Source organism: Vanessa atalanta, chromosome 9 (genome assembly GCF_905147765.1).
Source record: "Vanessa atalanta chromosome 9, ilVanAtal1.2, whole genome shotgun sequence".
NCBI lineage: Eukaryota > Metazoa > Arthropoda > Insecta > Lepidoptera > Nymphalidae > Vanessa > Vanessa atalanta.
The window spans coordinates 11,277,283-11,301,287 of record NC_061879.1 but is presented as its reverse complement, the minus strand read 5'-3'; the positions used below and the strand labels follow the sequence as shown (position 1 = coordinate 11,301,287).

General features: G+C 29.7%; 7 protein-coding genes across 10 annotated transcripts; 4 read left to right on the top strand and 3 right to left on the bottom strand.

Moving 5' to 3' along the window:
- Window positions 1-790: 790 nt before the first annotated feature.
- LOC125066142 (barrier-to-autointegration factor) lies at window positions 791-2,115 on the top strand. The gene is made up of 2 exons (XM_047674076.1): window positions 791-1,001; window positions 1,296-2,115. Exons 1-2 carry the CDS (start codon window positions 876-878, stop codon window positions 1,440-1,442), a joined length of 273 nt encoding a protein of 90 aa, XP_047530032.1. The 5' UTR covers window positions 791-875; the 3' UTR covers window positions 1,443-2,115.
- Window positions 2,116-2,179: 64 nt separating this feature from the next.
- LOC125066140 (syntaxin-5) lies at window positions 2,180-4,776 on the bottom strand. Of its 3 annotated transcripts, none has more exons than XM_047674073.1 (4): window positions 4,572-4,776; window positions 4,056-4,466; window positions 3,616-3,824; window positions 2,180-3,493 (listed from the first exon to the last, which is right to left on the bottom strand). In XM_047674073.1, the coding sequence occupies exons 2-4, from the start codon at window positions 4,453-4,455 to the stop codon at window positions 3,035-3,037; spliced, it is 1,068 nt and encodes a 355-aa protein (XP_047530029.1). In that variant the 5' UTR covers window positions 4,456-4,466; window positions 4,572-4,776; the 3' UTR covers window positions 2,180-3,034. The 3 variants fall into 3 exon arrangements, with proteins under 3 accessions (XP_047530029.1, XP_047530028.1, XP_047530026.1); XM_047674072.1 differs by having other exon boundaries at window positions 2,181-3,493; window positions 4,056-4,461; window positions 4,551-4,775; XM_047674070.1 differs by having other exon boundaries at window positions 2,181-3,493; window positions 4,551-4,774.
- Window positions 4,777-5,054: 278 nt separating this feature from the next.
- LOC125066141 (magnesium transporter NIPA2) lies at window positions 5,055-7,675 on the top strand. Of its 2 annotated transcripts, XM_047674075.1 has the most exons (4): window positions 5,056-5,123; window positions 5,352-5,679; window positions 5,759-5,901; window positions 5,974-7,675. In XM_047674075.1, the coding sequence occupies exons 2-4, from the start codon at window positions 5,469-5,471 to the stop codon at window positions 6,643-6,645; spliced, it is 1,026 nt and encodes a 341-aa protein (XP_047530031.1). In that variant the 5' UTR covers window positions 5,056-5,123; window positions 5,352-5,468; the 3' UTR covers window positions 6,646-7,675. The 2 variants fall into 2 exon arrangements, with proteins under 2 accessions (XP_047530030.1, XP_047530031.1); XM_047674074.1 differs by having other exon boundaries at window positions 5,055-5,679.
- A 1,411-nt stretch (window positions 7,676-9,086) lies between these two features.
- Window positions 9,087-12,681, top strand: LOC125066501 (ribonucleoside-diphosphate reductase large subunit). The gene is made up of 5 exons (XM_047674596.1): window positions 9,087-9,444; window positions 9,536-9,624; window positions 9,931-10,108; window positions 10,425-10,624; window positions 10,715-12,681. The coding sequence occupies exons 1-5, from the start codon at window positions 9,405-9,407 to the stop codon at window positions 12,593-12,595; spliced, it is 2,388 nt and encodes a 795-aa protein (XP_047530552.1). The 5' UTR covers window positions 9,087-9,404; the 3' UTR covers window positions 12,596-12,681.
- Window positions 12,682-13,542: 861 nt separating this feature from the next.
- Window positions 13,543-16,810, bottom strand: LOC125066169 (TATA-box-binding protein-like). The gene is made up of 6 exons (XM_047674122.1): window positions 16,428-16,810; window positions 16,007-16,353; window positions 15,760-15,906; window positions 14,051-14,147; window positions 13,762-13,960; window positions 13,543-13,682 (listed from the first exon to the last, which is right to left on the bottom strand). The coding sequence occupies exons 1-6, from the start codon at window positions 16,494-16,496 to the stop codon at window positions 13,606-13,608; spliced, it is 936 nt and encodes a 311-aa protein (XP_047530078.1). The 5' UTR covers window positions 16,497-16,810; the 3' UTR covers window positions 13,543-13,605.
- A 496-nt stretch (window positions 16,811-17,306) lies between these two features.
- LOC125066168 (T-complex protein 1 subunit delta) lies at window positions 17,307-21,315 on the top strand. Its single transcript, XM_047674121.1, has 11 exons — window positions 17,307-17,520; window positions 17,842-17,894; window positions 18,041-18,130; window positions 18,439-18,606; window positions 18,915-19,056; window positions 19,201-19,409; window positions 19,649-19,788; window positions 19,896-20,100; window positions 20,188-20,470; window positions 20,553-20,752; window positions 21,080-21,315. The coding sequence occupies exons 1-11, from the start codon at window positions 17,415-17,417 to the stop codon at window positions 21,095-21,097; spliced, it is 1,614 nt and encodes a 537-aa protein (XP_047530077.1). The 5' UTR covers window positions 17,307-17,414; the 3' UTR covers window positions 21,098-21,315.
- On the bottom strand, window positions 21,182-23,630 carry LOC125066170 (mediator of RNA polymerase II transcription subunit 8). The gene is made up of 4 exons (XM_047674124.1): window positions 23,175-23,630; window positions 22,444-22,689; window positions 22,202-22,298; window positions 21,182-21,866 (listed from the first exon to the last, which is right to left on the bottom strand). The coding sequence occupies exons 1-4, from the start codon at window positions 23,337-23,339 to the stop codon at window positions 21,625-21,627; spliced, it is 750 nt and encodes a 249-aa protein (XP_047530080.1). The 5' UTR covers window positions 23,340-23,630; the 3' UTR covers window positions 21,182-21,624.
- Window positions 23,631-24,005: the final 375 nt, after the last annotated feature.

Sequence of the window (24,005 nt, the reverse complement as noted above, 5' to 3'; positions counted from 1 at the left end):
TGGTAACTTATAACATTTTATCATCTTAAAATGAAAATCGTGATTAATTAAAACGATTCTCATTAATCTTAAGTTCTAGTTTCTTTAATTATAGAGGTTTTGAATTGTTGTAATACATTGTTCTTAAGCATTAAATTTTTTATGGTTTGTGTAAATACTCAATATAGTAATACATTTATTAAAGTTAATGATTTTATTTCATTAACTTTATACTCGATGAAAGAAAAAACAGATAATATTGAAAAAAATATTTTTAATTCATGAAACGATATATAATTCATTGGATTATATAAATCCTCGGAACCGATTTCCATATTTCTAACATACAATTTATTTCATCAACTATCTACAACTTTTCTATATACGCTTGCCATACAAAATTTCATTTCTCATTAACCCCCTTAGAAGAATATTTTCTCAGTGCTCTTAGTTTAAATATATTCCAAAATAAATTCCTGTAATTTTCAAATATTTTTCCTATTAGACCCACCGGATTAGACTATACATTCATATGCGTGGTATCTGAGTAACATATGAGTCAGTCATTTTAAAATCAAGTTACGAACATGCAATAAGTTATACATGTAAATAAGAATTCAGACATAACCTAATAATTAAATTATTTAATAAATTATATAATAAGATATAAATTAAAATACTTTTGATAGCTCTTATAGTAAACTAGTAAGTAGTATTACTACTTAGTACTTAACACGGGTTTAATTTTAAAATGAATATAGTCTATGGAGTGTACGTGTAATAATTTAATCTATAACATTCAATTCTATAATTGTCTATGACCTAAGTTTATTTTAAAACGCGGCGTTTGTTTGCCTTATTTTTAATATCGAATATATCATTTTAAAATAAAAAAAATGTCTAGCACATCACAAAAACATCGTAACTTTGTTGCTGAACCCATGGGGGAAAAATCTGTCACTGACTTAGCTGGAGTCGGTGAAGTTCTTGGGAAGCGTTTGGAAACGGCAGGTTTTGACAAGGTACTTAAAAGCTTTGTCAATAAAATAGTAACAGTTTTTATCTTAACCCAATGTTGATTAAAGTTATTTTTATAAACTTGATATGTTTGTAAATTTTTACTTCTTTGATTAATACATGTTAAGTTTATATAATTAATATTTTACCTCTTTTCCGATAAGAGGTTATCAAATTAACAAATAAATATCTCATTTAAACAAATAATTAGAAAATTATTTATTATTATTATATACAAACAATTAAGCCTACATTATCTTCCTGAGTACTTTAAATTTACTTTTTTTTTTTTTTTTCAGGCGTACGTTGTATTGGGACAGTTTTTAGTGCTAAAAAAAGATAAAGAACTTTTTCAAGAGTGGATGAAAGAAACATGCAGCGCCAATTCTAAACAATCAGCAGATTGCTACCAGTGTCTAAAGGACTGGTGTGATGAATTTTTGTAAACAATTGATTACATATATAATAAGCAGCCTTAACATTATTTTATAACATATAATTATAAAATATTATTATCGTATTGTTATTGACTAAGGACAAAATGTAAATAATTTTTGTAATGATTTTTAAGAATAATGTGGATCCTAGATAGTCATGCTGTATGTCATGCCTGTTTTGTATCATGCTGCATGTCAACTATTAATAATCATATTATTTCAATATTAAGTACACCTTAGATAAAACACTTCTTATATATAAAAAAAAATATATGGAAAGAATTGTGTTTTCTTGTCCATCATGAGAAATGCAAATAGTGATACTTTCTCATAAAGTAATGCATTTATTATCTTTTAAGTGTGTTTCCATCACAGATGTTCCTTATTAAATAATTCATATATTGATATGAAAGATTTTACTATTATATGAATTTACAGTTCATAAAATAATATTAATATAATCTGATTGGAGTGAATGAATCTGAACAACATTGCCCTGATGATGGAAACAATATTATTCCTAAACTGTGTCAAGCATTCCTTGATAATGATGAATACCTTAAATGAAATTGCATTTCACACAAGCATTCATGACAGCACAAAAGGCATAGCTGCATTAAAATCTATGGGTCAGTTAAAACTACAAATTTTAACAAACATTTAAATATATCAGTTTACATGAAACAAATGTTTTATTTCATAATAAAATTTAGAAAGTAACAATAATATTTCATGAAATAAAAGTTTCTATATTTGTATAAATATATAATTTATTCATGAAAATAAAAATTATATTTAGAGTGAAGATACAACCATACACAGAAAATTGTAAGTCATGATTTGTTTTACCATAGTTTGTTTATAGAGAAAGATGGAATTAAATTTATTATGGACTGCAGGTCATGGGTTATAGACACAATGTTCCACAACTCCTTTTTGAATTTCTAAAGGTGCTCTATTGAGTCTGATGAAATAATAAATAATTTAATTACATGTTATATCAAACAGGAAATAGAATTAAATATTTGGATGAACAAAAACCATTATTGTAAATACTAAAAAAAGGCAATTATAATGATGAATGAAAAATAGAATGTAGTCTACAGTACAATTGCATCTTAACAATTTTTTAGATATGGTAACATGCATTACATTACACTAATCATAGTCACTCAAGTGCAAAAAGTAAATGTCCTATTTGTCTTTCTCTGAGAACAAAGTACTGTATATAATATTTTTAAATAACAAAACAACTATATATATTGTTCTGTTGAAAATTAATTATTTCAAAACATTCTTCATAACAATTTAAAGTCTAATCTATTGTTTTTAAAACTATAAAAAGTAAATATTTATAACATACACTTTTATTCAACTATGAATACTCATATTTAGTAATTCAACTGAAATTGAACATGATAATATCAAAAAGAAGGATAAAGTAACCAATAAGAACTCCCTTTTTTTAATTCATAAATAATGTTTGCTTTTAATTGAATGTTTTCATTTATTTATATCTATTTTATACCAAACACTTTTCTAAAGTTTATTAGATAAATATATTCTCATTCAACAGATAACTGAATGTGTTTAAGTGGATTCTATGCCATAAATACAACAAAAAATATAAAGAAAAATATTAACACTCCGAAGATCTTAAACATGAGTGCTCGATTGCCAGTTATATTTTGGAAGTACTTCATTATTTCTCTGTGACCTGCCTCTACATTCATTTCAGCTTCATGAATGTTTGCATCAATTCTCCCAATAGCTTCATCCTGTTCTTTGACCATGTGAGCCAATTGTTGAAAGATACCTCCTAATTCTACAATTGTGCTCTCAATATTGTGCATAGTTTCTGCCCTCTGCTGCACATACGAGTCAGTATCATCTCTTAATGCTAATTGTTGTGTTTGTAAGCTCGATGTTTCTCCTAAGTCTATGCTGACTTCATCAGGTTGCAATAAAGATGGTGTTTCTTTGACAAGTGGTGCTGAGCTTGAAAATTGTTCACGTCTATTATTTTGATGCTTTAGATTTTCTGATCTAACTTCCAAGACCTAAAATGAATTGTCAATATGTCAAAAATATATAACTTTTACAATCTTATAGTTTTGTCCTTTGAAATGTCTTATATTAAATCTTAATACTTTCTAAAATTAAATATATTTCTTGTATTTACCTGTTTAAACTGATTGCTCATAGAGGCAAGCCTGGACTGTAGAGCTATCACAACACTGGATGAATGATTATACATACTTTTTCGACCTCTCGGCATTTCATCCAACCTAGCAATCTGCTGATTGAGTGAACTTAAATCACCTTTAATAATATATGTTAGCTCATATATTTCCATTGGTCGATCATCAAACAAAGACTTCTTTTTTGCCACTAGAATAATTATAAAATTAAACATATGCAACTTGCATATCAATATTCTGTACACATAAGCAAAAGTGGATATGACAATAGTGCCTTTTAAATTGATATTATAATAAACAGAATTATTATCATTTATATACCTAATGACAGTGTACATCAAACTTACTTAAAAAAAAAACAAATCATGGTGTATTAAAAGTAAAGTGTACTAAGAATGTGAATAAATGCAACTTTACTTACACATTGCAAGTTTTTCGAGTTTAGCATAAGTACTAGTTATGTTTTTACTTATTACTTTTGCCATACTCATGAATTGTGAATATGTGGCGAGAACAGCTGCTTTGCGTTCATCTTTAACTATCGGTCTAGCCAAAGTTCTTCCTTGAAGGCTTCGGACTGTTGATGCAAACTCCTGAGTCCTATCTCTGGCTGCCATTACAGGTTCAAATACAAATTCTTCCAAGAAATCAAATGCAATTTCAGTTTCGGTAAAACCTCTTTGTAAATTTTGTTCCAAATTGGGTGGATGCGTCTGCTGGATAACAGATCCGTTTTTATTTAATTTGTTGTACGGTATTACCTCTTCTTGTAACAAATTCGTCCTGTCAGACACACCAACGTTTCGACGGCGAGGGAGCATTGCATTCTAAACTAGCAACAAGAAAGTAATAGTATAGTAATATTTTTGTTTCTATTACTTTAAAATATGATCTTATACAAATTTCATGAGCTCACATTATACAAAAATATATTTACTAAGTATGAGCAAGATAATATGAAAATTTTCACTGTCACTTTATAATGTAACTTCTTGAAAGAATTAATATAATTATCTAGAATTATTAGACTCCGTCATTTCGCCTTGAATGAAAAATTTAGAGTTGCTGTCGTTGATGACGTTGGTCGTTGATATCTGTACAATATGTCATAATATAAATGACTGCAGGTTTTTTTTAATTGTTTATTGGGATTGTTGGTATTGTAATTTCAGCCCACAGTAATTCTCCATTATCAATATTATATTTTTTTATTTATAGGAAAATAGCAGAAAAAGCTGATCGAATATACAATAAATTACTAGAGGCTATGAGACCATCACTATACACTTATTCTACAATGAAACATCAATATTATTTATTTCTGTGATTGGTGAATGAGTGTAGGCACTAGGCATAAATGCAAAAAAATAATCTGTCATTGTCAAACTTTTTTCATGATAGTCACACTGGTTTTATGTTGTCTCTTTGATAGCCCGTTGTCTTGATGTGCTGATTGATCTTTCATACTTGAGTTATTGTAATAACTAATGTAATGACAAACCTATGTTTACTTGTTTAGGAACGGAACATTAGAAGTGAATAAATGACTAACTGATTACATTATCATTATTAGTGGAATGTTAATACTTGAATATCTGATAGGAATATAATTATTGTTGTTTGAATATACTTAAGCAATAAATCTTTAAAATGTATTAAGACGTGAAAAGGATAATAATAATAATGATTTGGTAAAAAGTGAATCATTTATTTCTAGCGGAAAAATGGGTTATTAAACATAATGGCATGATTTTCATACATAAGTTTCTGTGGGACGAATAACAATGACATAATTTAATGACTTTGTCAAGTGAGGTTTACTGTAATAGACAAAATGAAAAGTCCAACCATTAGGGAAAATTATGAAAATGCATCTTTTACATTAGGTCTTTCTCTTGCAATTTTATCTAGTGTGTTTATTGGATGTAGTTTTATTATAAAAAAGATTGCATTGAAGAAAGTTAATACTTTGGGAATTACAAGAGCTTCGGCTGGAGGATATGCATACTTGAAGCAATGGATGTGGTGGTTTGGCCTTTTGACAAGTAATGTATATTATTCAATGAAATTTTAGAACATAATAGAAATTAAAGTTATATTAATATATAAAATTTTTATCAACAGTGGGTATAGGGGAAGCTGCAAACCTGTTAGCATATGCATTTGCTCCAGCGGCATTAGTTACACCTTTAGGTGCACTAAGTGTGCTTGTTGCCGCAATACTTTCTTCAAGATTACTCCAAGAAAGACTTAATTTCATTGGAAAGGTATAACATTTACTATTTGTATGTGTCGTCATAATACACATTACATAACACTAAATGATTTAATTGTTTCAGATCGGATGTTTTCTATGTGTCATTGGTTCAATTATTTTTGTCATACATTCACCTAAAAATGAGGAGATAAGTAATTTTTCGGACCTTTCTAATAAATTGACTGATTATATTTTCTTAACGTATGTCTCAAGTATTATAATTATGAGTTTGATACTAAAAATAGTTTTTGTTCCAAAATTTGGTAATACCAATATAGTTGTGTATCTGTTAATTTGTTCGGCTGTAGGTAGTTTAACTGTAGTGTTTTGTAAGGGTGTAGCTTTAGGTATTAAGGAAACATTGAATAGTGATATAAATAATCTAACTAATTACATGTTTTGGTTGCTTCTATTGCTGTCAATATTTTGTATAATGGTACAAATGAATTATTTAAACAAAGCACTAGATATATTTAATACAAGTATTGTAACACCAGTGTATTATGTAATGTTTACAATATTAGTCATAATTGCATCAGGTATCCTCTTTAGAGAATGGGAGCACATGAAAACTGAAGACATTCTAGGTTCCTTCTGTGGTTTTCTCATATTAATGACAGCAGTATTCACTCTTAATGCATTTAAAGATATTGACATTTCATTTGAAGACTTAAATTTAAATTCTAGACAGAATATTTCAAAGCAAGATTTAGAAGCCTCAAATAATACTAAATTAGCAAGAAGGATGAGATAAAGTATGAGTGAAAATATTTTACTATTATTTTACTCTTCTAGAATAGAGCTACTAATTTAATACAAAAAAATATTTATTAATTAATAAATTAAGATATTATTTCGTAATAGTTTAATTATTTAAAAATATAACATATTCTTATAGCCAATACCAACTGCCAGATAAACTAGCATTATAATTAAATTATCAAGGAATGCGTTTATATGACATATATCACAAGTACACAGTGACTGAGTGGTAAATAAAAGTTCTGCAAATAGGACATGTACGCTGGTATCCATAAAGGCGCATGCAACATTCAGTACAAAGACAAACATGACGGCATGGCAAAGTCAACACACATTTCTGTCTCTCCTGACAGATAACACACAAAGCATCTGTAGAATTTGCCGGATCCTCGTCATTATCATTCAATAAATGTACATCTGAATTTCTTGAAACAACTGGCTGCCCACCATCAACCATTTGAGTTATTATTCTCACTTCTGAGTTTGTACAATAATTATAAAGGACATAATATATATATGTAACTTTTCTTATTAGAGTCCAATAAAAACTTAAAATCTGTGAATGTATGACTTCTCTAAAATGTATGCACAATCGTACAATTATCATGGCAGTAACTATTCCCATAAATGATTGCAGAGGTACATCTGACAAAAAGTTTGTAATTTTCAACAAAGCCAAATACCCATCAATAACATTGTTCACGATTATATCTTTTAAATATTTAAAAAATATTTTTATCAAATAAGGCAATTGCACAGGCACAAATGTAAGCACAAGCCATAAGGTATCACCACAGAAAACCACACTACACTTTAGAATGTGGAGCACTTCGCCAATGATGAATATCGTACTGGAAAGAGTCATTTTAATATTGCTTATTATCATATTGACTTTAAATGTTGTTTCACTGCTGAATGTTGACAATATATTCTGTAAATTAGACCATTGGTAATATATCGCCTCGTTTAAGTTACTGGCCAAGTTGGGCAGGTCATCAGTGAATATAATAATATTGTCTTCATAAACGATTTGAAAAAATATTAATATGTTTCTCACTATATTGCATAAAAATGAGATAACTATTGTTAATAAAACCACTATCACTTGTCCAATTGAAGATGCGAAAAGTATAATGTTTTGAATTAACGAAACAAAAAGATTTATAATCTTGGCTAAATATGCAATCATTTCTAAGCCTCATTATAAAAATAACGACGATATTTTTTAATTATGTGTGATATATTTTGCAAATTGCAATGTCAATTGACATTGTCAATACTGACATTGACAAATAAGGTAGAAGTATCACATATAAGGAGAAGAACCGGTGAAAGAAACTGACTTTATAATGATTGTTTTTTTATTATAACAAAATATATATCTTCGTGTTTTGAAACAGGTGGAGCATGGAGGCGATCATTTGAACACAATTGAAGTAACATGTTTATGTTATATGCGTATATTCATACATAACATTATTAAAACAAAATTAAAAAGCGACAGTCAATATTTTTATTTCTTTAAATTTAAATCTTAACGAATCTTTTGGACCCAGGTTATAGATTGCACGAATAGGTCTTTTCTACAATACAAAGCTTTTATTAATAGCGGCTACATTACCCTCGAGTAGACTGCAATAACACATTATACTCTGGAAATAACTAAAATAAACTAGATGATCCGTGTCAACATCAGTCAATAGTCTATTTTTTTTACTACGAAGCCTGTAAGCCAGCCCCTTTGGAGCTTGGAATCTATTGATGTTAAGGAATTCTGTTGTTTTTAGAACATACTTCTTCATTTAAAAATACATTCGTTTTTGTACAACTTATATTAGGAAAAGTGAATTTAATGCATTTTGTCTTATAAGTTATAACTATTTAATTGTATGTGATTAACACTAAACCAATGTACTATTTCAGAGAAAGCATGTTTGACATCGATACACATTGAAAGCTGTGTTTTATTTTTAAAATTAAAAAAGTGTCATCAGCAAACAATACCTCGTGTTTATTACTTAAAGAAGTGGCAAGTCATCTATATAAATGAAGAAGAAAAATGTACCAAGAATAGATCCTTGAGGGATTCCCACAGCCATCCTAGCCGATCCTCTGACTCCGATATTCAGATGCGGCATAAGAAGATTGAGTGCAGTTTCTCTAATGCCATAATATTTTTACATTTTAGGTGAGCTCAACGCCAGCGTCGGTTTTCAAAAACCCTTTGTATAGCCAAATTCCTTACTGTGTATTGTAACTTAGTGTTAAAAGGCACAAACATTTAATATACCTAATATATAATTATTTATAGTAAAATTTAATTTTTTACCATGTATAGAATATAGTCCAATAAGGAATAGATTATTGTTAACGACTGATGACAGTTATTATTATGTTCATAAGTTATCTAAATAATAATTAGAACATATATGGTAACACTCTCTGTTTTCCCGCCATAACGGAAACGGCCAAATTTTTGCTAGATCCAATTGTCATTGAATTTAGTACTTACTACTTGCATTCAACTCTGGACAAGAACTTCAGGCTACTGGAATTAAAGAATAAACTACTCAATTTTAATACAAATAGTTGCGTTTGCGTACATTCAGCTTTATAATAATAATTATTCAGAACAATATTCAAATAACCAGTTCATATCATTGTTAAAAAATATATATATATAACGTCTGTTTTGAATCGTTTTGTTACGAGAGTTGTGCTTATATTTATCGGGCTTATCATATTTCTAAAATGGTCGGAAAAAGTAGCAAGCTGTATGTACTTAAGAGAGGTAAGTTAATTGTCCTTAAAACTTCTATTTCGCAATGAACGCAATTAACCAGCAATAAATTCGTATTACTAATGTGTTGTTTTTTTATCAGGTGGAAGAATGGAGGAAGTTCATATTGATAAAATTACATCAAGAATCAAAAAATTATGTTATGGTTTAAATATGGACTTTGTTGATCCGGTGAGTATTAAACATTTAGAATAATTTCACAATTAAATAATTGATAACTTTTAAAATAATACAAAGTAATTGGTAACTGGTAAGTTTTAGTTAATATTAATTAATAATTTAATAATAATCTGGGGCAGTATATGATATTATATTGGAAGTTCTAGTTAACAATCTATTATTGCACCAGTCCAAGAGGTTTTCAAAAGTTAAAACAAAACTTTTGGATTGGGTTGTACACAATATTTAATAATCTTAAACAAAATAAATTTTCATTTTTACATGAATATATATGATTTACATTGTGTCTTGCAACAGGTCAGCATAACATTGAAAGTCATAAGTGGTATTTACTCTGGAGTAACAACAGTTGAACTTGATAATCTGGCTGCTGAAACGGCAGCTACAATGACAACTGATCATCCAGATTATGCAATTCTAGCTGCTCGCTTAGCCATATCAAATTTGCACAAAGAAACTAAAAAGCATTTTTCAGGTAAAATATCTGTTTATATAAATTACCATTTGCTAATTTTACCAAACAAAATATTAATTATTAATATTTTACAAGTGTAAACTTATGCAATGCTAAACTCTTGTTAAATGTTACTAAATTATTTAATAGTTTTGTAATACTTTCTTTTCTCTGTGTGCAGTTGAAAGATTTCGGTCGTTTCTGTTACTTATGACATACAAAATCATTAAAACAATGTTAAAAGCTATATTATCTATACTTAATATTTGTTTTAACAATAAATTGTACGGCTTAGCCTTATAATTAACCCTTTTATAACAATTTTTTGTTATTCCAGAGGTCATGACTGATTTATATAATATAGTAAATCCACATACTAACAAAAGAGAAGCAATGATATCAGAGTTTCATTATAATATAACAATGAATAATAAGGATAGACTAGATTCTGCTATTGTTTATGATCGAGATTTTAAATACAATTATTTCGGATTTAAGACTTTGGAGAGATCATATTTGTTAAAAATTAACAACAAGGTAATTGTAATTTTTTTATATGCATTCATATTATTATCCTTTTATTTACTTTGTTTTAACCCATCGTTACTTCTAATAACTATGTTATAGGTTGCAGAAAGGCCTCAACACATGCTTATGCGAGTTTCTATTGGAATACATGGAGAAGATATTGATTCTGCAATTAATACTTATAATTTGCTGTCAGAAAAATATTTTACACATGCAAGTCCCACATTATTTTCGGCCGCTACTCCAAGACCTCAGCTGTCCTCTTGCTTTCTTATAGCAATGAAAGATGACAGTATAGAAGGTATATATGATACACTTAAACAATGTGCTTTAATATCTAAATCAGCTGGAGGTATTGGCCTTCATGTGCATTGCATAAGAGCTAAGGGAACTTACATAGCTGGCACAAATGGAATCTCAAATGGTCTTGTCCCAATGTTAAGAGTGTATAATAACACAGCTAGGTATGTGGACCAAGGTGGTAACAAACGACCAGGAGCATTTGCTGTTTATTTGGAACCTTGGCATGCAGACATATTTGAGTTTTTAGATCTAAAAAAAAATACTGGCAAAGAAGAAGTTAGAGCAAGGGAGTTATTTTATGCTTTATGGATACCAGATTTATTTATGAAAAGGGTAGAAAAAAATGAAAATTGGAGCCTCATGTGTCCTAATAACTGTCCTGGATTAGCTGATTGTTGGGGTGACGAATTTGAAGCATTGTATGAAAAATATGAACAGGAAAATCGCTTTGTTAAACAAGTAAAGGCTCAGATTTTATGGAAAGCAATTATAGAGGCTCAAGTTGAAACAGGAACCCCATTTATGCTTTATAAAGATTCATGCAACAGAAAAAGTAACCAAAAAAACCTTGGCACTATTAAATGCAGCAACCTCTGTACAGAAATTGTAGAATACACGTCTTCAGATGAAGTGGCTGTATGCAATCTAGCTTCTATAGCTGTAAATATGTTTGTTGAAAATAAAACTTTTAACTTTCAAAAATTAAAAGAAGTAACAAAAATTATAACCCAGAATTTAAATAAGATTATTGATGTTAACTTTTACCCAGTGCCAGAAGCGAAAAATTCTAACATGAGGCACAGACCAATTGGCATTGGTGTACAGGGATTAGCTGATGCATTTGTATTGATGAGAATACCATATGAGAGTGAAAAAGCAATATTACTCAATCAACAAATATTTGAAACTATTTATTATGGTGCATTGGAAGCTAGTTGTGAATTAGCTGAGAAGGAAGGTGTTTATAGTACTTATGAAGGTAGTCCGGCTAGCCAAGGTATTTTACAATATGATATGTGGAACAAGACTCCTACGGACTTGTGGGATTGGACAGCACTTAAAGAAAAGATTGCCAAGAATGGTCTTCGTAATTCTCTTCTATTGGCTCCAATGCCAACAGCTTCTACAGCACAAATACTTGGAAACAATGAATCTTTTGAACCATTTACTTCCAACATATACCAAAGAAGGGTTCTATCTGGTGAATTTCAAGTTGTTAATCATCATCTCTTAACAGATTTAACTCAAGCTGATTTATGGGACGAGGAAATGAAGAATTTGATAATTCACAATAATGGATCAATACAAAATATAGAAAGAATTCCAAAGGAAATAAGAGATTTGTACAAGACAGTTTGGGAGATTTCAGTAAAAACAACTATACAGATGGCTGCAGATAGAGGAGCATTTATTGATCAAAGTCAATCGTTTAATATTCATGTAGCTGAACCTAACTATGGGAAGTTGACATCTATACATTTTTATGCATGGAAGATGGGTTTGAAAACTGGAATGTACTATCTACGTACCAAACCAGCCGCTAATGCTATTCAATTTACTGTGGATAAGTCTAAAGTTCAAGTTACAAATGGCAAGTCGGAGAAGGATGAAGCTAATTTGTCTATGATTGCTTGTTCTTTGGCAAACAAAGATGAATGTTTGAGCTGTGGCTCTTAACTATTAAATAAGTTTTTTTTATCAAGTACTTACCTAATAAATCATTAAGAAATACCCTCGAATAAACAATATTATTTTTTAAATATCATGGTTTATTCATTTACAACTTCCCTTTATAAGTTTTTTTTTAAATTAATTAACGACCCTCACCATGTGTATCCGCCAAACCATATATATTATTTTTGCAATGACTAGGTTATAAGTCGAATATGAGTCAAGGCGTCAAGGTAGCATGCGAAAGCGATCCCGTGGCGCCCGCCGAAGAGACGGAAAGGGACCGCTGGTTTTTTAGAAGGTATTCTAGTGCACTCGTCCTGTGCACCAGCGAGTCCAATATACCCACCCAGTTTCACGTGTGGGAAACACGTATTGTTTTGTCAGCAAGATAAAAAAGAAAAAAATGTAGGTCGAATGTTGTATCAGTACAAAGGTGTCTCATTTCTAAGGGATTTTTTACTCCGTCATGGACAATCTTCGGTAGATGTAATAAAAACTGGTCTTTATTGCTTTAGAGACAGGTTTTCATTACATCTACCGAAAATATGATCGTGTCTAATTCGAGAATAAAGCTAACGTTAGCTCAATGTAATAATGAAAAAGATTTGTTAGCTTCGCCGCGACATCTTATGTTGAAATTAATGCATTACCTATTGGAGTTCTGATATTGATTGAACCTTTGATTATTTTAACGTTTCACATTCGAACGAATAATACATTATTTTACAATGAAAGGATTGTCTTGATTTCAAGATTTGGTTTATGCAAAAAAAATAATCTAGCTACTTAACATACTTATAACAACACTGCGAAAATATTTAGACCACGTATTAGAATAGTTTTATATTTCAACACAAAAACCCAAAGAATATTCTTATTAATTTTATTAAATAATAATAAGTTATGAAACATCAAGTAATTATTATTCAATTAATTAATATTATTTTGGAATTTCAACGTTTATTATTTTATCATTTATAATACAGGGAATAAATAAAGGCGATACATATATATTAATTCTTTTTAAAACTTCTTAGTATTGGGTGTATAATATCCAATGCTTCATAAATTTCATTTCTTGTTTTTCCGCCTGAAATGAAAAGGGAATTAAAAAAGATATACTTATTTAAATAATTAGCTGGGCTTTGTTTTTTTTTCTTAACACTTACCCGTAATAACTAATTTTCCATTGACAAATATCAGAAGAACCACCCTTGGGCGTATCATTCTATATACTAATCCAGGAAACAATTCTGGTTCGTACGATGTAAATTGTCCATGTGCTTGTTGAAGAGCCTCTAATCTTACTGGAAATCTTAAATCTGCAGTTGCGATAAAATTTTGCACTTTGAAATTAAGAAATTTAGCCTAGAAACACAAAAATAAGTATAAATTAATATAAAAAATATGCAAAATTTAAAATAAACTTGTCTTATTTGACTTTAATCAATATTTTACCTGAAAACCAAGTTTTTGAATAATTCGGGCAAATTTTCTAGCGGCTAAATACGAATCATGTTCGTTCTTAGCTCCTGTGCAAACTATTTTTCCCGATCTGTAAGTTTTATTACCATACTTTATTTTCGAATTTAAATACTGTATATCTGATCGTAAAAACATGTATCTATCACCGATTATTGAATTGACTCAGACTCGAGAAGAATCAATTGAAGTCATCTTGCAACTTATCAAAAATAATGATAACTCAATGTAATGCCTATTATAATAGTTATTTACTTAAAAATACTTTTTTTAATTGTTCAATTACCTATGTACATAATTTTGAAAAATTGAGTATTTTGCTAAAAGTATTATTTATTTATTATTCATAATGTAATTATAAATAATCAGTGCTTATCAACAACAACTTTTCATTAGATAATATTAAGTGGAGTTCTTTACAGAATGGTTATACTCATAAAATGCGGGTACGAACTTGTTTTCATTTACTAAAATATATATATGTGTATAACAATTAACAACTTATATAAAAATTAACGGTTCGTTCAATTTCGGCGCTTACTAGAATGTAGAAATCTTTAGCCAACAAAACACTAATTAATATATTCTTATTTGAAACTGTCTCGCTTTTTTTAGTCAATAGTTTTAAATCTAACAACGTTTGACGCACAAATTTAAAATTGATGACTGCATTACATTTATTAGTAATTTTTACGTATCTTCTTTACTTTTATAATGAGATGGCTCACAATTTAAGGAATAGTCCGTTATTTTTTTGTAAATATTGCAGATACAACTCGTGGTCGAGTAGTGTGTACACCGGTTTTCATGGGTACGCCACTCCAAGGTCTCGGGTTCGATTAGAACTCGATGTAGAAAAAGTTCATTGGTTTTCTATATTGTTTTGGGTCTGGATGTTTGTGGTACCGTTACTTCTGATTTTCCATAACAAAAGTGCTTTTGCAACTTACATTGGGATCAGAGTAATGTATGTGATGTTGTCCAATATTTATTTCATTTATTTATTCTTTTTCTGCACGTGGCTTCCGGGATTGTAAGTATCTTATGGCTTTATGTTAAATACGTTTAGATTTTAGTCAAACGGAATTTATTTCATTTTATTTAAAAAAACTTTCATAGTAGTCAAGTATCAACAACATATAATATCAAATATGTTATGTGTGTTGCTAAGTTATAATGTAAGGTTTGATTCCATGTTTATCAAAGTCTGAGTACTGTAGTAAGTACTGCCTACCACAAATTTCTTAGTATTTGTTTATTTAAAATTATTTGAAAATCATTAGAATTTATTTAAGGTATTGAAATTAATACTAACGTTATTTTTCAAGAAAATTATGCTTAAATGTGGTTGCAGCATCCTGTGTAGTAGCAACTCTTGCCATGCTCTAACCATAATAGCAGTACTGATCTATTTGTTATCAATATTTAGATAATACATTAAAAATTGATATATGATTTTTGACTCACCCATTTATGCAATTAGTTTTACATTTTTATTTATGCAAAATAAATTTCACCAGATGAAATTAAAACATCATGAATTATTCCATGTCATTTAAGTTTAAAACTATAAAATTTTTATTCAATTTTTACATAAATATGAACAACACATTCTTTTGAATAGCTTTATTATAAAGCTCATGATATAAAATATGTAATAAAAAGTTCATAAAATCAAATAGTACCTGAAAACTAAGGCTGTGGCTCGTGGTTCTAAAATTTTCATTACGACTCCATGAAATCTTGCAGGGTTGTATTCCGAAAATCTTGTCCGACAATATATATCTAATAACTTCAATTCACAACCTAAGCTTACAGTTGAAACACAGTTTCTGCAAATTGTTATAAATTGATTAGTTGTAATATTTTACAGGCAATATCAATTACATTTATTAATCATGCACTTGCTAGAAAAATACAATTATGACATACTGAAATTTAACACTGCTTTTTGCTTGACTAACTGCGCTTGCCATTGGCGTAATAGCAGCCATGGAACTATGAGGGTTTGAAGACTGAACTTGAGGTGTAAATGACCGGTGTGTAGGAGTAAGTGTGACCTCCCCAGACAATTGATGCTGTAACATGCTTTGTGGGGTCGATGTTATATTTTCTGAAACATTCTGTTGAACTGGAGTACAAGACAATGAATCGTCTATTTGCACATGTCCTGTTCTATTCTTTATCAATGTTTGGCTACTAGTAGATGCTTCATGTTTAACGGGTGGTTGTGGTGTTATAATTTTGTCAGTAATGTCTTTGTCCAACTCCATCATATTCTAAAAAAATGTAATTTTTAATAGGATAGACCATAGTTTTATATTAACAAAAACAAAAAAATTGTATCTTATACCTCTTGATCTGGTACATTTTCTGTAGTATTTGATTTTGATATATCATTAGTATTTTCAATGAGATCCATAGCGTAGATAAAGATTAAATAATTTATGTAAAATGTTAAATAGACTTGGTGCTAATTTAAATCATAATTCACTATTATTTAATTTCATCAATAAATAATTGTAGGGTAATATAACTTGATATTCTGGTAATATTTAGCCGGTTTTGACAAAGGCAATCTGGAGCTTCTACTCCCTAACGATGTGATTATCAATTATCATAAAAACATTTTTTCAAATTTGTGGAAGAGATAATAAAATATAAATATAAAAGTAGAATCATAAAATGTGAACAGTGAAGTTAGTAAGCTAATGTTGCCACTTGCCGAATGTTACGTTTTGTCAGGAACTCACTACTCACTAGTGACATTTTACATAAAGTTGCGAGTGATTTTTAAGAGTATTTAAGAATCAGTAACGATTTTCATTATTTAAATATAATGTAAATATATATGTTTTTACTTAATTAAATTAACTGAAGACGTTTTTATTTTTAAGCGGTATCCAAAATTGCGTATTTCTTCAGGTAATAATATAGCAATATAAAATTATAGTATTATCCTGACACCGAACAATAGTTTGATGAAGTCGAGCAGTAAAAAAGAATGAAAAATTTTTAATGATAAATTTAATATTATAATTATTTAATAAAGTGATGACTTATAAACTTACTTGATAATATAGTATACACGATAACTAAAGTATACACGATATTACGATAAGTTATCTTTGTTGAATATTCTACGCGTGAGGCCAAACTAGCGTAGTAGTAACTAAAAAAAAAGTCATGTCAAATCAATTTGTCAGAGTGACAATGTCAACTGTCATTTAATTTTACGAATTTTTGTGCCCATTGACTTGAGATTGAGAATCATAGGCGGTTTTGAATCCAAAATAATCTCAATATTTAATCAATTAACAAGACTATATACAATACTATAATGGGTCCTAAAGCTGGTGGTGATGCTGGGAAGGTTAATTCAGCCATATACAAAGACAAAAGCAAGCCAGCTGATATTCGTTTGAGCAATATAAATGCCGCTAAAGGTTAATATAATATATAACTTAAATAACTTACATTATCCTGAACTATTTTCTGTGCCGCTTTAAATTCTAAAATAAAATATAATAGTAAATATTTAAGTTACATGTATTTATATGCAGATCTTCACCCGAAATGTTTATAATAATAATGATATGTCATTCATAGCAATTTCCTGCACCTGGTGTAATTTTGTGTATTTTTACATAAAACCTTTGTTTAATTTAAATAAAATATTTGTTAAAAGTTACATCAAATGTCAAATAAATGGAATGCGGCTTTAAAAGTTTCATAATTTTCCTTAAACTTATTTTGTTACTTTTCAGCTGTGTCAGATGCTATTAGAACCAGCCTTGGTCCCCGTGGAATGGATAAGATGGTAATAAAAAAAATGCTTATAATAATAAATTTGCCTTAATTTAAGTAGTTTCTTAGTTTTTTACACGAAAAAGAATCTTTAACCCATCCATTGTTTCTTAATTCCAAATTTAAAACAATCTCTTTAATAATTTATTGTTATCGTAGATTCAAGCCGCTAATGGTGAAGTTACCATCACTAATGATGGAGCAACTATCTTAAAACAGATGAGTGTCCTACATCCCGCAGCTAAAATGGTAATTTTTTTAAAGTATTTTTTATTAGTAATAGATATATTTTGTGTGAGAAGTAGTTACTATGACTAATAATCATACAATAATAACTACTAGTTTACCATGATTTTTATGTTCTGAGAAATTATTTTATTATTGATTCTATCTTCTTAAATTACATTGCAGTACTAAAATTATAGTGACTTACCTCGAATAACTAGCAATTTAAAAAATGAGTAATCATCAAAATATTTTGTATAAATTAAATAAACATTTTTTTAGCAATATTTATGTGCTATTAAAAATTGATTTTTTTAATGTTTTGATTGTAGTTAGTTGAGCTATCAAGGGCCCAAGATATTGAGGCTGGTGATGGCACAACATCAGTAGTAGTAATAGCAGGGGCATTACTTGATGCAGCTGAAAAACTTCTTCAAAAAGGCATCCACCCCACAGTTATATCCGATGGCTTCCAGAAGGCTTTGCAAATGGCCTTGCAGGTAATATCAATCAACATGATATGCATGTTTGTAGTATAATAGTATAAATAGTTTAATAGTAAAAAATGAGAACCAAGAACAATCTTGATTTAACATATATAATTTTAAAATCTAAGTCTATGGTTTCATAACATAGCTGATATTTATGTTTTAGTTATATTTGTAACAGTAATGATAGTTATACTATATAATAATAAGAATCATGTTTAATATTCATTTAATTCTTTTATAGCATTTAAGACTATGTCAAATTCTTTAGGTTAAAAGTTTGATTGTTGTTAAATTTTACATTTATTTTAAATAAATAGGTAGTAGAAGGATTATCTACATCTGTAGATTTGTCAAATGAAGATGCACTCTTGAAAGCGGCAGCCACATCTCTTAATTCGAAAGTGGTATCCCAGCACTCTACAATTTTGGCACCAATTGCAGTTCAAGCAATCCGTGCAGGTATGATTAATAATTATCACTATCTTATAAATAAATTTGAATAGGGATATATAGGGCTAAATTTCTATTATTTTAATGATTGTTTATCAAACAAGTGTCATTGTTGTTATGTATTAAATATTTATTATTTACCAACTATTCTAGTAATGGAGCCAATCCAAGGAGGAGTGGGTGCACGTGTTGACCTGCGTGACGTTAAAGTAATTGAACGTATTGGTGGTACTGTTGAAGACACTGAGCTAATTCAGGGGCTTGTGATCCCTCACCGTGCTTCTAATGTCAATGGACCTCATCGCATTGAAAAGGCTAAAGTTGGACTCATCCAATTTTGTATCTCTCCACCTAAAACTGACGTGAGTTATATTCAAAGTACATAATATTAAAATGAAAAATTTAATTTAATCAATTAACATTTATGTTTTTACTTATAAATGTTATTCTGGGGATAGTGAGTTAAACAATGCTCTGTCTCTTTTTGAATTATGAGAAAACCTAAAGTTTTAATATAAATTTTTATAAGTTGATATTAAAACTTATATAAAGTCATTAAAATATATTTTTACATTGTTTTTTTATTTATGGATAAAAACAGATGGACCATAATGTGATTGTATCAGACTATGCTGCTATGGACCGTGTTTTGAAGGAAGAGCGTCAATATATTTTAAATATTGTAAAGCAAATAAAAAAAGCTGGCTGCAATCTACTGCTGGTACAGAAATCTATTTTAAGGTTAGAAATCCACATTAATATAATAATCCATGAGTTCAATCAATGACCATTGTATTGAGTGTAATAGATGTGTGTTAGCAAGTGTAAAAGATATGCTTATTTTGCAGGGATGCACTGAGTGATCTAGCTATTCATTTCTTGGATAAAATCAAGACAATGGTTATTAAAGATATTGAGCGTGAAGATATTGAGTTTGTTTGCAAGACCCTTGGATGCCGTCCCATTGCTTCTTTGGATCATTTTACAGCTGAAAATTTGGTCAATGTAGACCTTGTAGAAGAAGTAAACGAACCTTCTGGAAAGTACATTAAGGTAAAAAAATATACATTTCTAAATAAAGAAGAGAACATTGTTTAATGGGAATTTAAAATTGATAATATTATTGTTGCAATACAACAGATGACCGGTTGCTCCGGCGGCGGCCACACTGTGTCTGTGCTGGTGCGCGGCACGAGCGGTGCCGTGGTGGCGGAGGCGGCGCGTTCTCTGCATGACGCGCTGTGCGCCGTGCGCTGCGTGGCGCGCCGCCCCGCACTCGTACCTGGCGGGGGCGCCCCCGAGGCTGCCGCCGCTGCCGAGCTCGGTCGCGCTGCTATCGCGGCACCCGGTGCCGACCACTACTGCCTCAGAGCTTACGCCGACGCGCTCGAAGTCATTCCATCCACACTTGCCGAGAATGCAGGTTCGTTTATCACCGTATACAGATGTTGTGGTATCTATTAGCGTGGGAAATTCTTGTATTAAATGGTGAATGTTACTCTCAGGTCTAAACCCTATCGAGACGGTAACAGAGCTGCGTGCAGCGCACGCTAGTGGCACCCAAAGTGGCGCCGGCGTGAACGTTCGTCGCGGACGTGTTACCGACATGCGTCACGAGAACGTGCTGCAGCCCCTGCACGTCACCGCGTCCGCTCTCGCACTGGCCACAGAGACCGTGCGCGCTATTCTCAAAATTGATGATATCGTAAGTAATATGTGTGACACTATAATAGGATCAAACTTCAAGGCTTGATGCAAAGATTTAAATTTAAAATTCATTTTATCTTCTAGTAAATGTACACAACAAATTGGTACAGGTTACAGTTTCATCATCTTAAGTTTTTTATCCTGTTATCAGTATCTGTTGAGTGACAATGATAACAAAATTGATTACTAGATTCATAATACCAAAAAATACATGAAGATAAAGGTAAAGATATATCATTATATAATGGTGAAAACCTTTATATTTTTAATCATCATATATATTAAAAAGGTATAGAATTAATGTATTGTTTATTTATTTTTACAGGTCAATACGCTGAATTAAGGAGTACTGCATTTAACAACTACTAAAAAATAAAATCACAAAGTATTAACAACCAACTCATGTATTTAGTTTTTGTCTAGCCTCTCATGGTATTTGTGAAATATGTTGCAAATTTTATAATTAAGTTTTCTTGACATTGTGTCAGAAATAATGGTGTTGATTTTGTTGTACACAATTTTCAGATAATAATTTGTAGAAAAAAAGAGTTACTTTATTTTTAAAAAGAATGCATATGAGAAACAAATATCGGTATTTTTAATCCCATACAATTAAGAGATTGTGTACAAAAAAACCTGCATCATTTTTATCATATATGTTATGTCCAATATGAATAAAAAAAATTATTCATGAAGTGCAAAATTGAATGGCTTATTTGTTTGTTTACATTATAATAATTGCATTAGAGCTTGTATTGCTTTAGTTAAGACACGAAATAATTTTAGTTCTTATAAAACTAATTTAAATAAAAATTACTAAGCTTTACAAATTTTATTTAATGATAATTATAATTTTCATATTTCCATAAGTTATCGTTGATATGGATGAATTTGGTTTGCAGCCTTGATATTGGTCTTAATTGCCGAAGGTGCTTTTGGCATGGTAGGAGTCGCGGGACCCATCTGAGGAGTTGGGCCTCGAGCTTGACCCATCCCTGGTGTTCCAACACCAGGTGGTCCAATAGGTTGCATTCCTGGTCGGAGACCTTTACCAGTTCCTACTGCTGTTACTAAAGCATGGGTGTCAGCTATGCTATGTGTTGGTTGTATACCTGAAATAAAATAAATATAATATTTCAATTAAATAAAATTTTATACAAAATTTAATTCCAAAGAAATATATATAAAAATAAAACAGGTTCTTTTAATTTTACTGTCACATTTTAAATCAAGAAAAGGGAATTATCAATACAATATTTAATGAGGTTCTTAAAGTATTAATATTGTTTAACAGTATTTTCCATTCTTTTAAACAGAAAATACTGCTTATCTAAGCTACTCGAGATATATTTTTTCTTTGTTTAGAGTGCTAAAACTAATATGTTTAATCACAGCATTATTTTAATGTTAAATTAATTTCTTAACTATTTATATATATAATATCTACCTGCAGATCTCATTGATTCTCCTTCCCAGTCTTCGCGACCTTTAGATATAATTTCCCATACATGGCTTACAACTTTTGTGAACTGGGCTACTTGTTTCTGTAAAAAGAAATTGATATTTAGTTTTAATAATCCAACATCTAGACTAAAATTTAGTAAACATATTCATACATATTAATATAATATTTTGATAAAAATAAAAAAAAGTTGCACGTTAAGTTTGCAGTATAAACAGTCACAATACCTGAGCAGTATCATAGCTTAATGTGCTAGCTTTGTGGTTTAACTGCTGTAACCTTTGCTCTGCTTGTGGCTCAGGTTTTGTACGTAGCAGATCTGGGACTAAGTCATGAGTGCAAGCTGGCACTCTTCCTTCTGACAGTCTTGCTAGTTCCTCATCACGCTCACATCCCAGTTGTAAAGGCAACACTACAACTGATCTTAATGATGGAGCTAATTCATTTTGAAGAATTTTGCTTAAGCCAGTCAACTGAAAATGTGAACTTGAGTTTTTGATCAAAACACTTAACAATTATAATAAAATGTTCATGAGATGTCACAAATAATTATAATTAATTTTTCCAAATAATACTGAATATTAAACTTTTGGTTGAGGCACAAAATATGCTGTAAAAAAATTGTGAAGGGATATAGATTAAAATCAGAATAATATAATTATTAATTAATTACTCAGACTTCCATCTCACAATCAACATAAGTTTAAACAGCATCAATGGAAAATACAGTGAACAAAAATATAGTAATTGCACTAATATGATGAAATATATTTTTAACCTGGTATCTAATGAGTAACAGTATTATTCTATATAATTAAAATTATATCAGCTTCTATTCAGTACGCAATAAAGCTGAAGAATCAAGGCTAATTTAGGTATAACACAAAAAATCTGATCTATATGTTGTAGAGATGGATATTTCTAATTTTCATTATATATAGTCAAGTAATATACTTACATGCCCAGACAATATAGCATAATTATCAAGAAACGTAGGCCAATTTATTGTTTCATATTCAGTTTCTAATTTTGCTATTAATCCCTGTATAGCAGATTTAAGATCATTCACTCTATTTAAAATGGCATGCAATGTAGCTTCTAATTGTTTTTCTTCACGTTGCATGGTTATATCGAGTTTTATAAGCTTCAATTATAAATACCCTTTTAATTTAGCATTTCATAACTGTTTGGAAGTGTTTAATTAAGAGGTATGTATAGTTAATAATAATATATAGTTAATAATAATTTTTATAACTGTTACTTTGTAATCTTAATGCCAATTTATCAAAGTTTGAGCTAACTATAAATAAGATTTATTAATTACTTTTTTTCTATTAGGATTGCGAATATCAGCACAAAATATTAAAAACTTATAATAATATCCTCCACTTTGTTGCATTTAGAAATCTGTCAGTCTGACGTCTGTTTCTATATAAAAAAAAAATCTTACCTAAACAGATTATAAAAAATAACGTTTCATTGAATTAAATCAATATAATCATATTATGACATTAGTTTTTTTATCTGCATATAATTGGGTCTATGGTATCATTCATAATAGTTCTATCATTGCCATTACAACAAATGAAAATTGTTTCGATAATATTGTTTATTTACAAATACAGTAAAATATACTTCGTACTTGACCACTTTTGTGAACAACGCCGCAACCTATCTTATGAACCTTGAAAATGCTACTATTGAAAATTTTAATTATTGCATATGCGTGAAGAAGAATAATGTAACTAAACAGACCTTCAACAGGTAAACGCTTTCTTAATTAATGAAG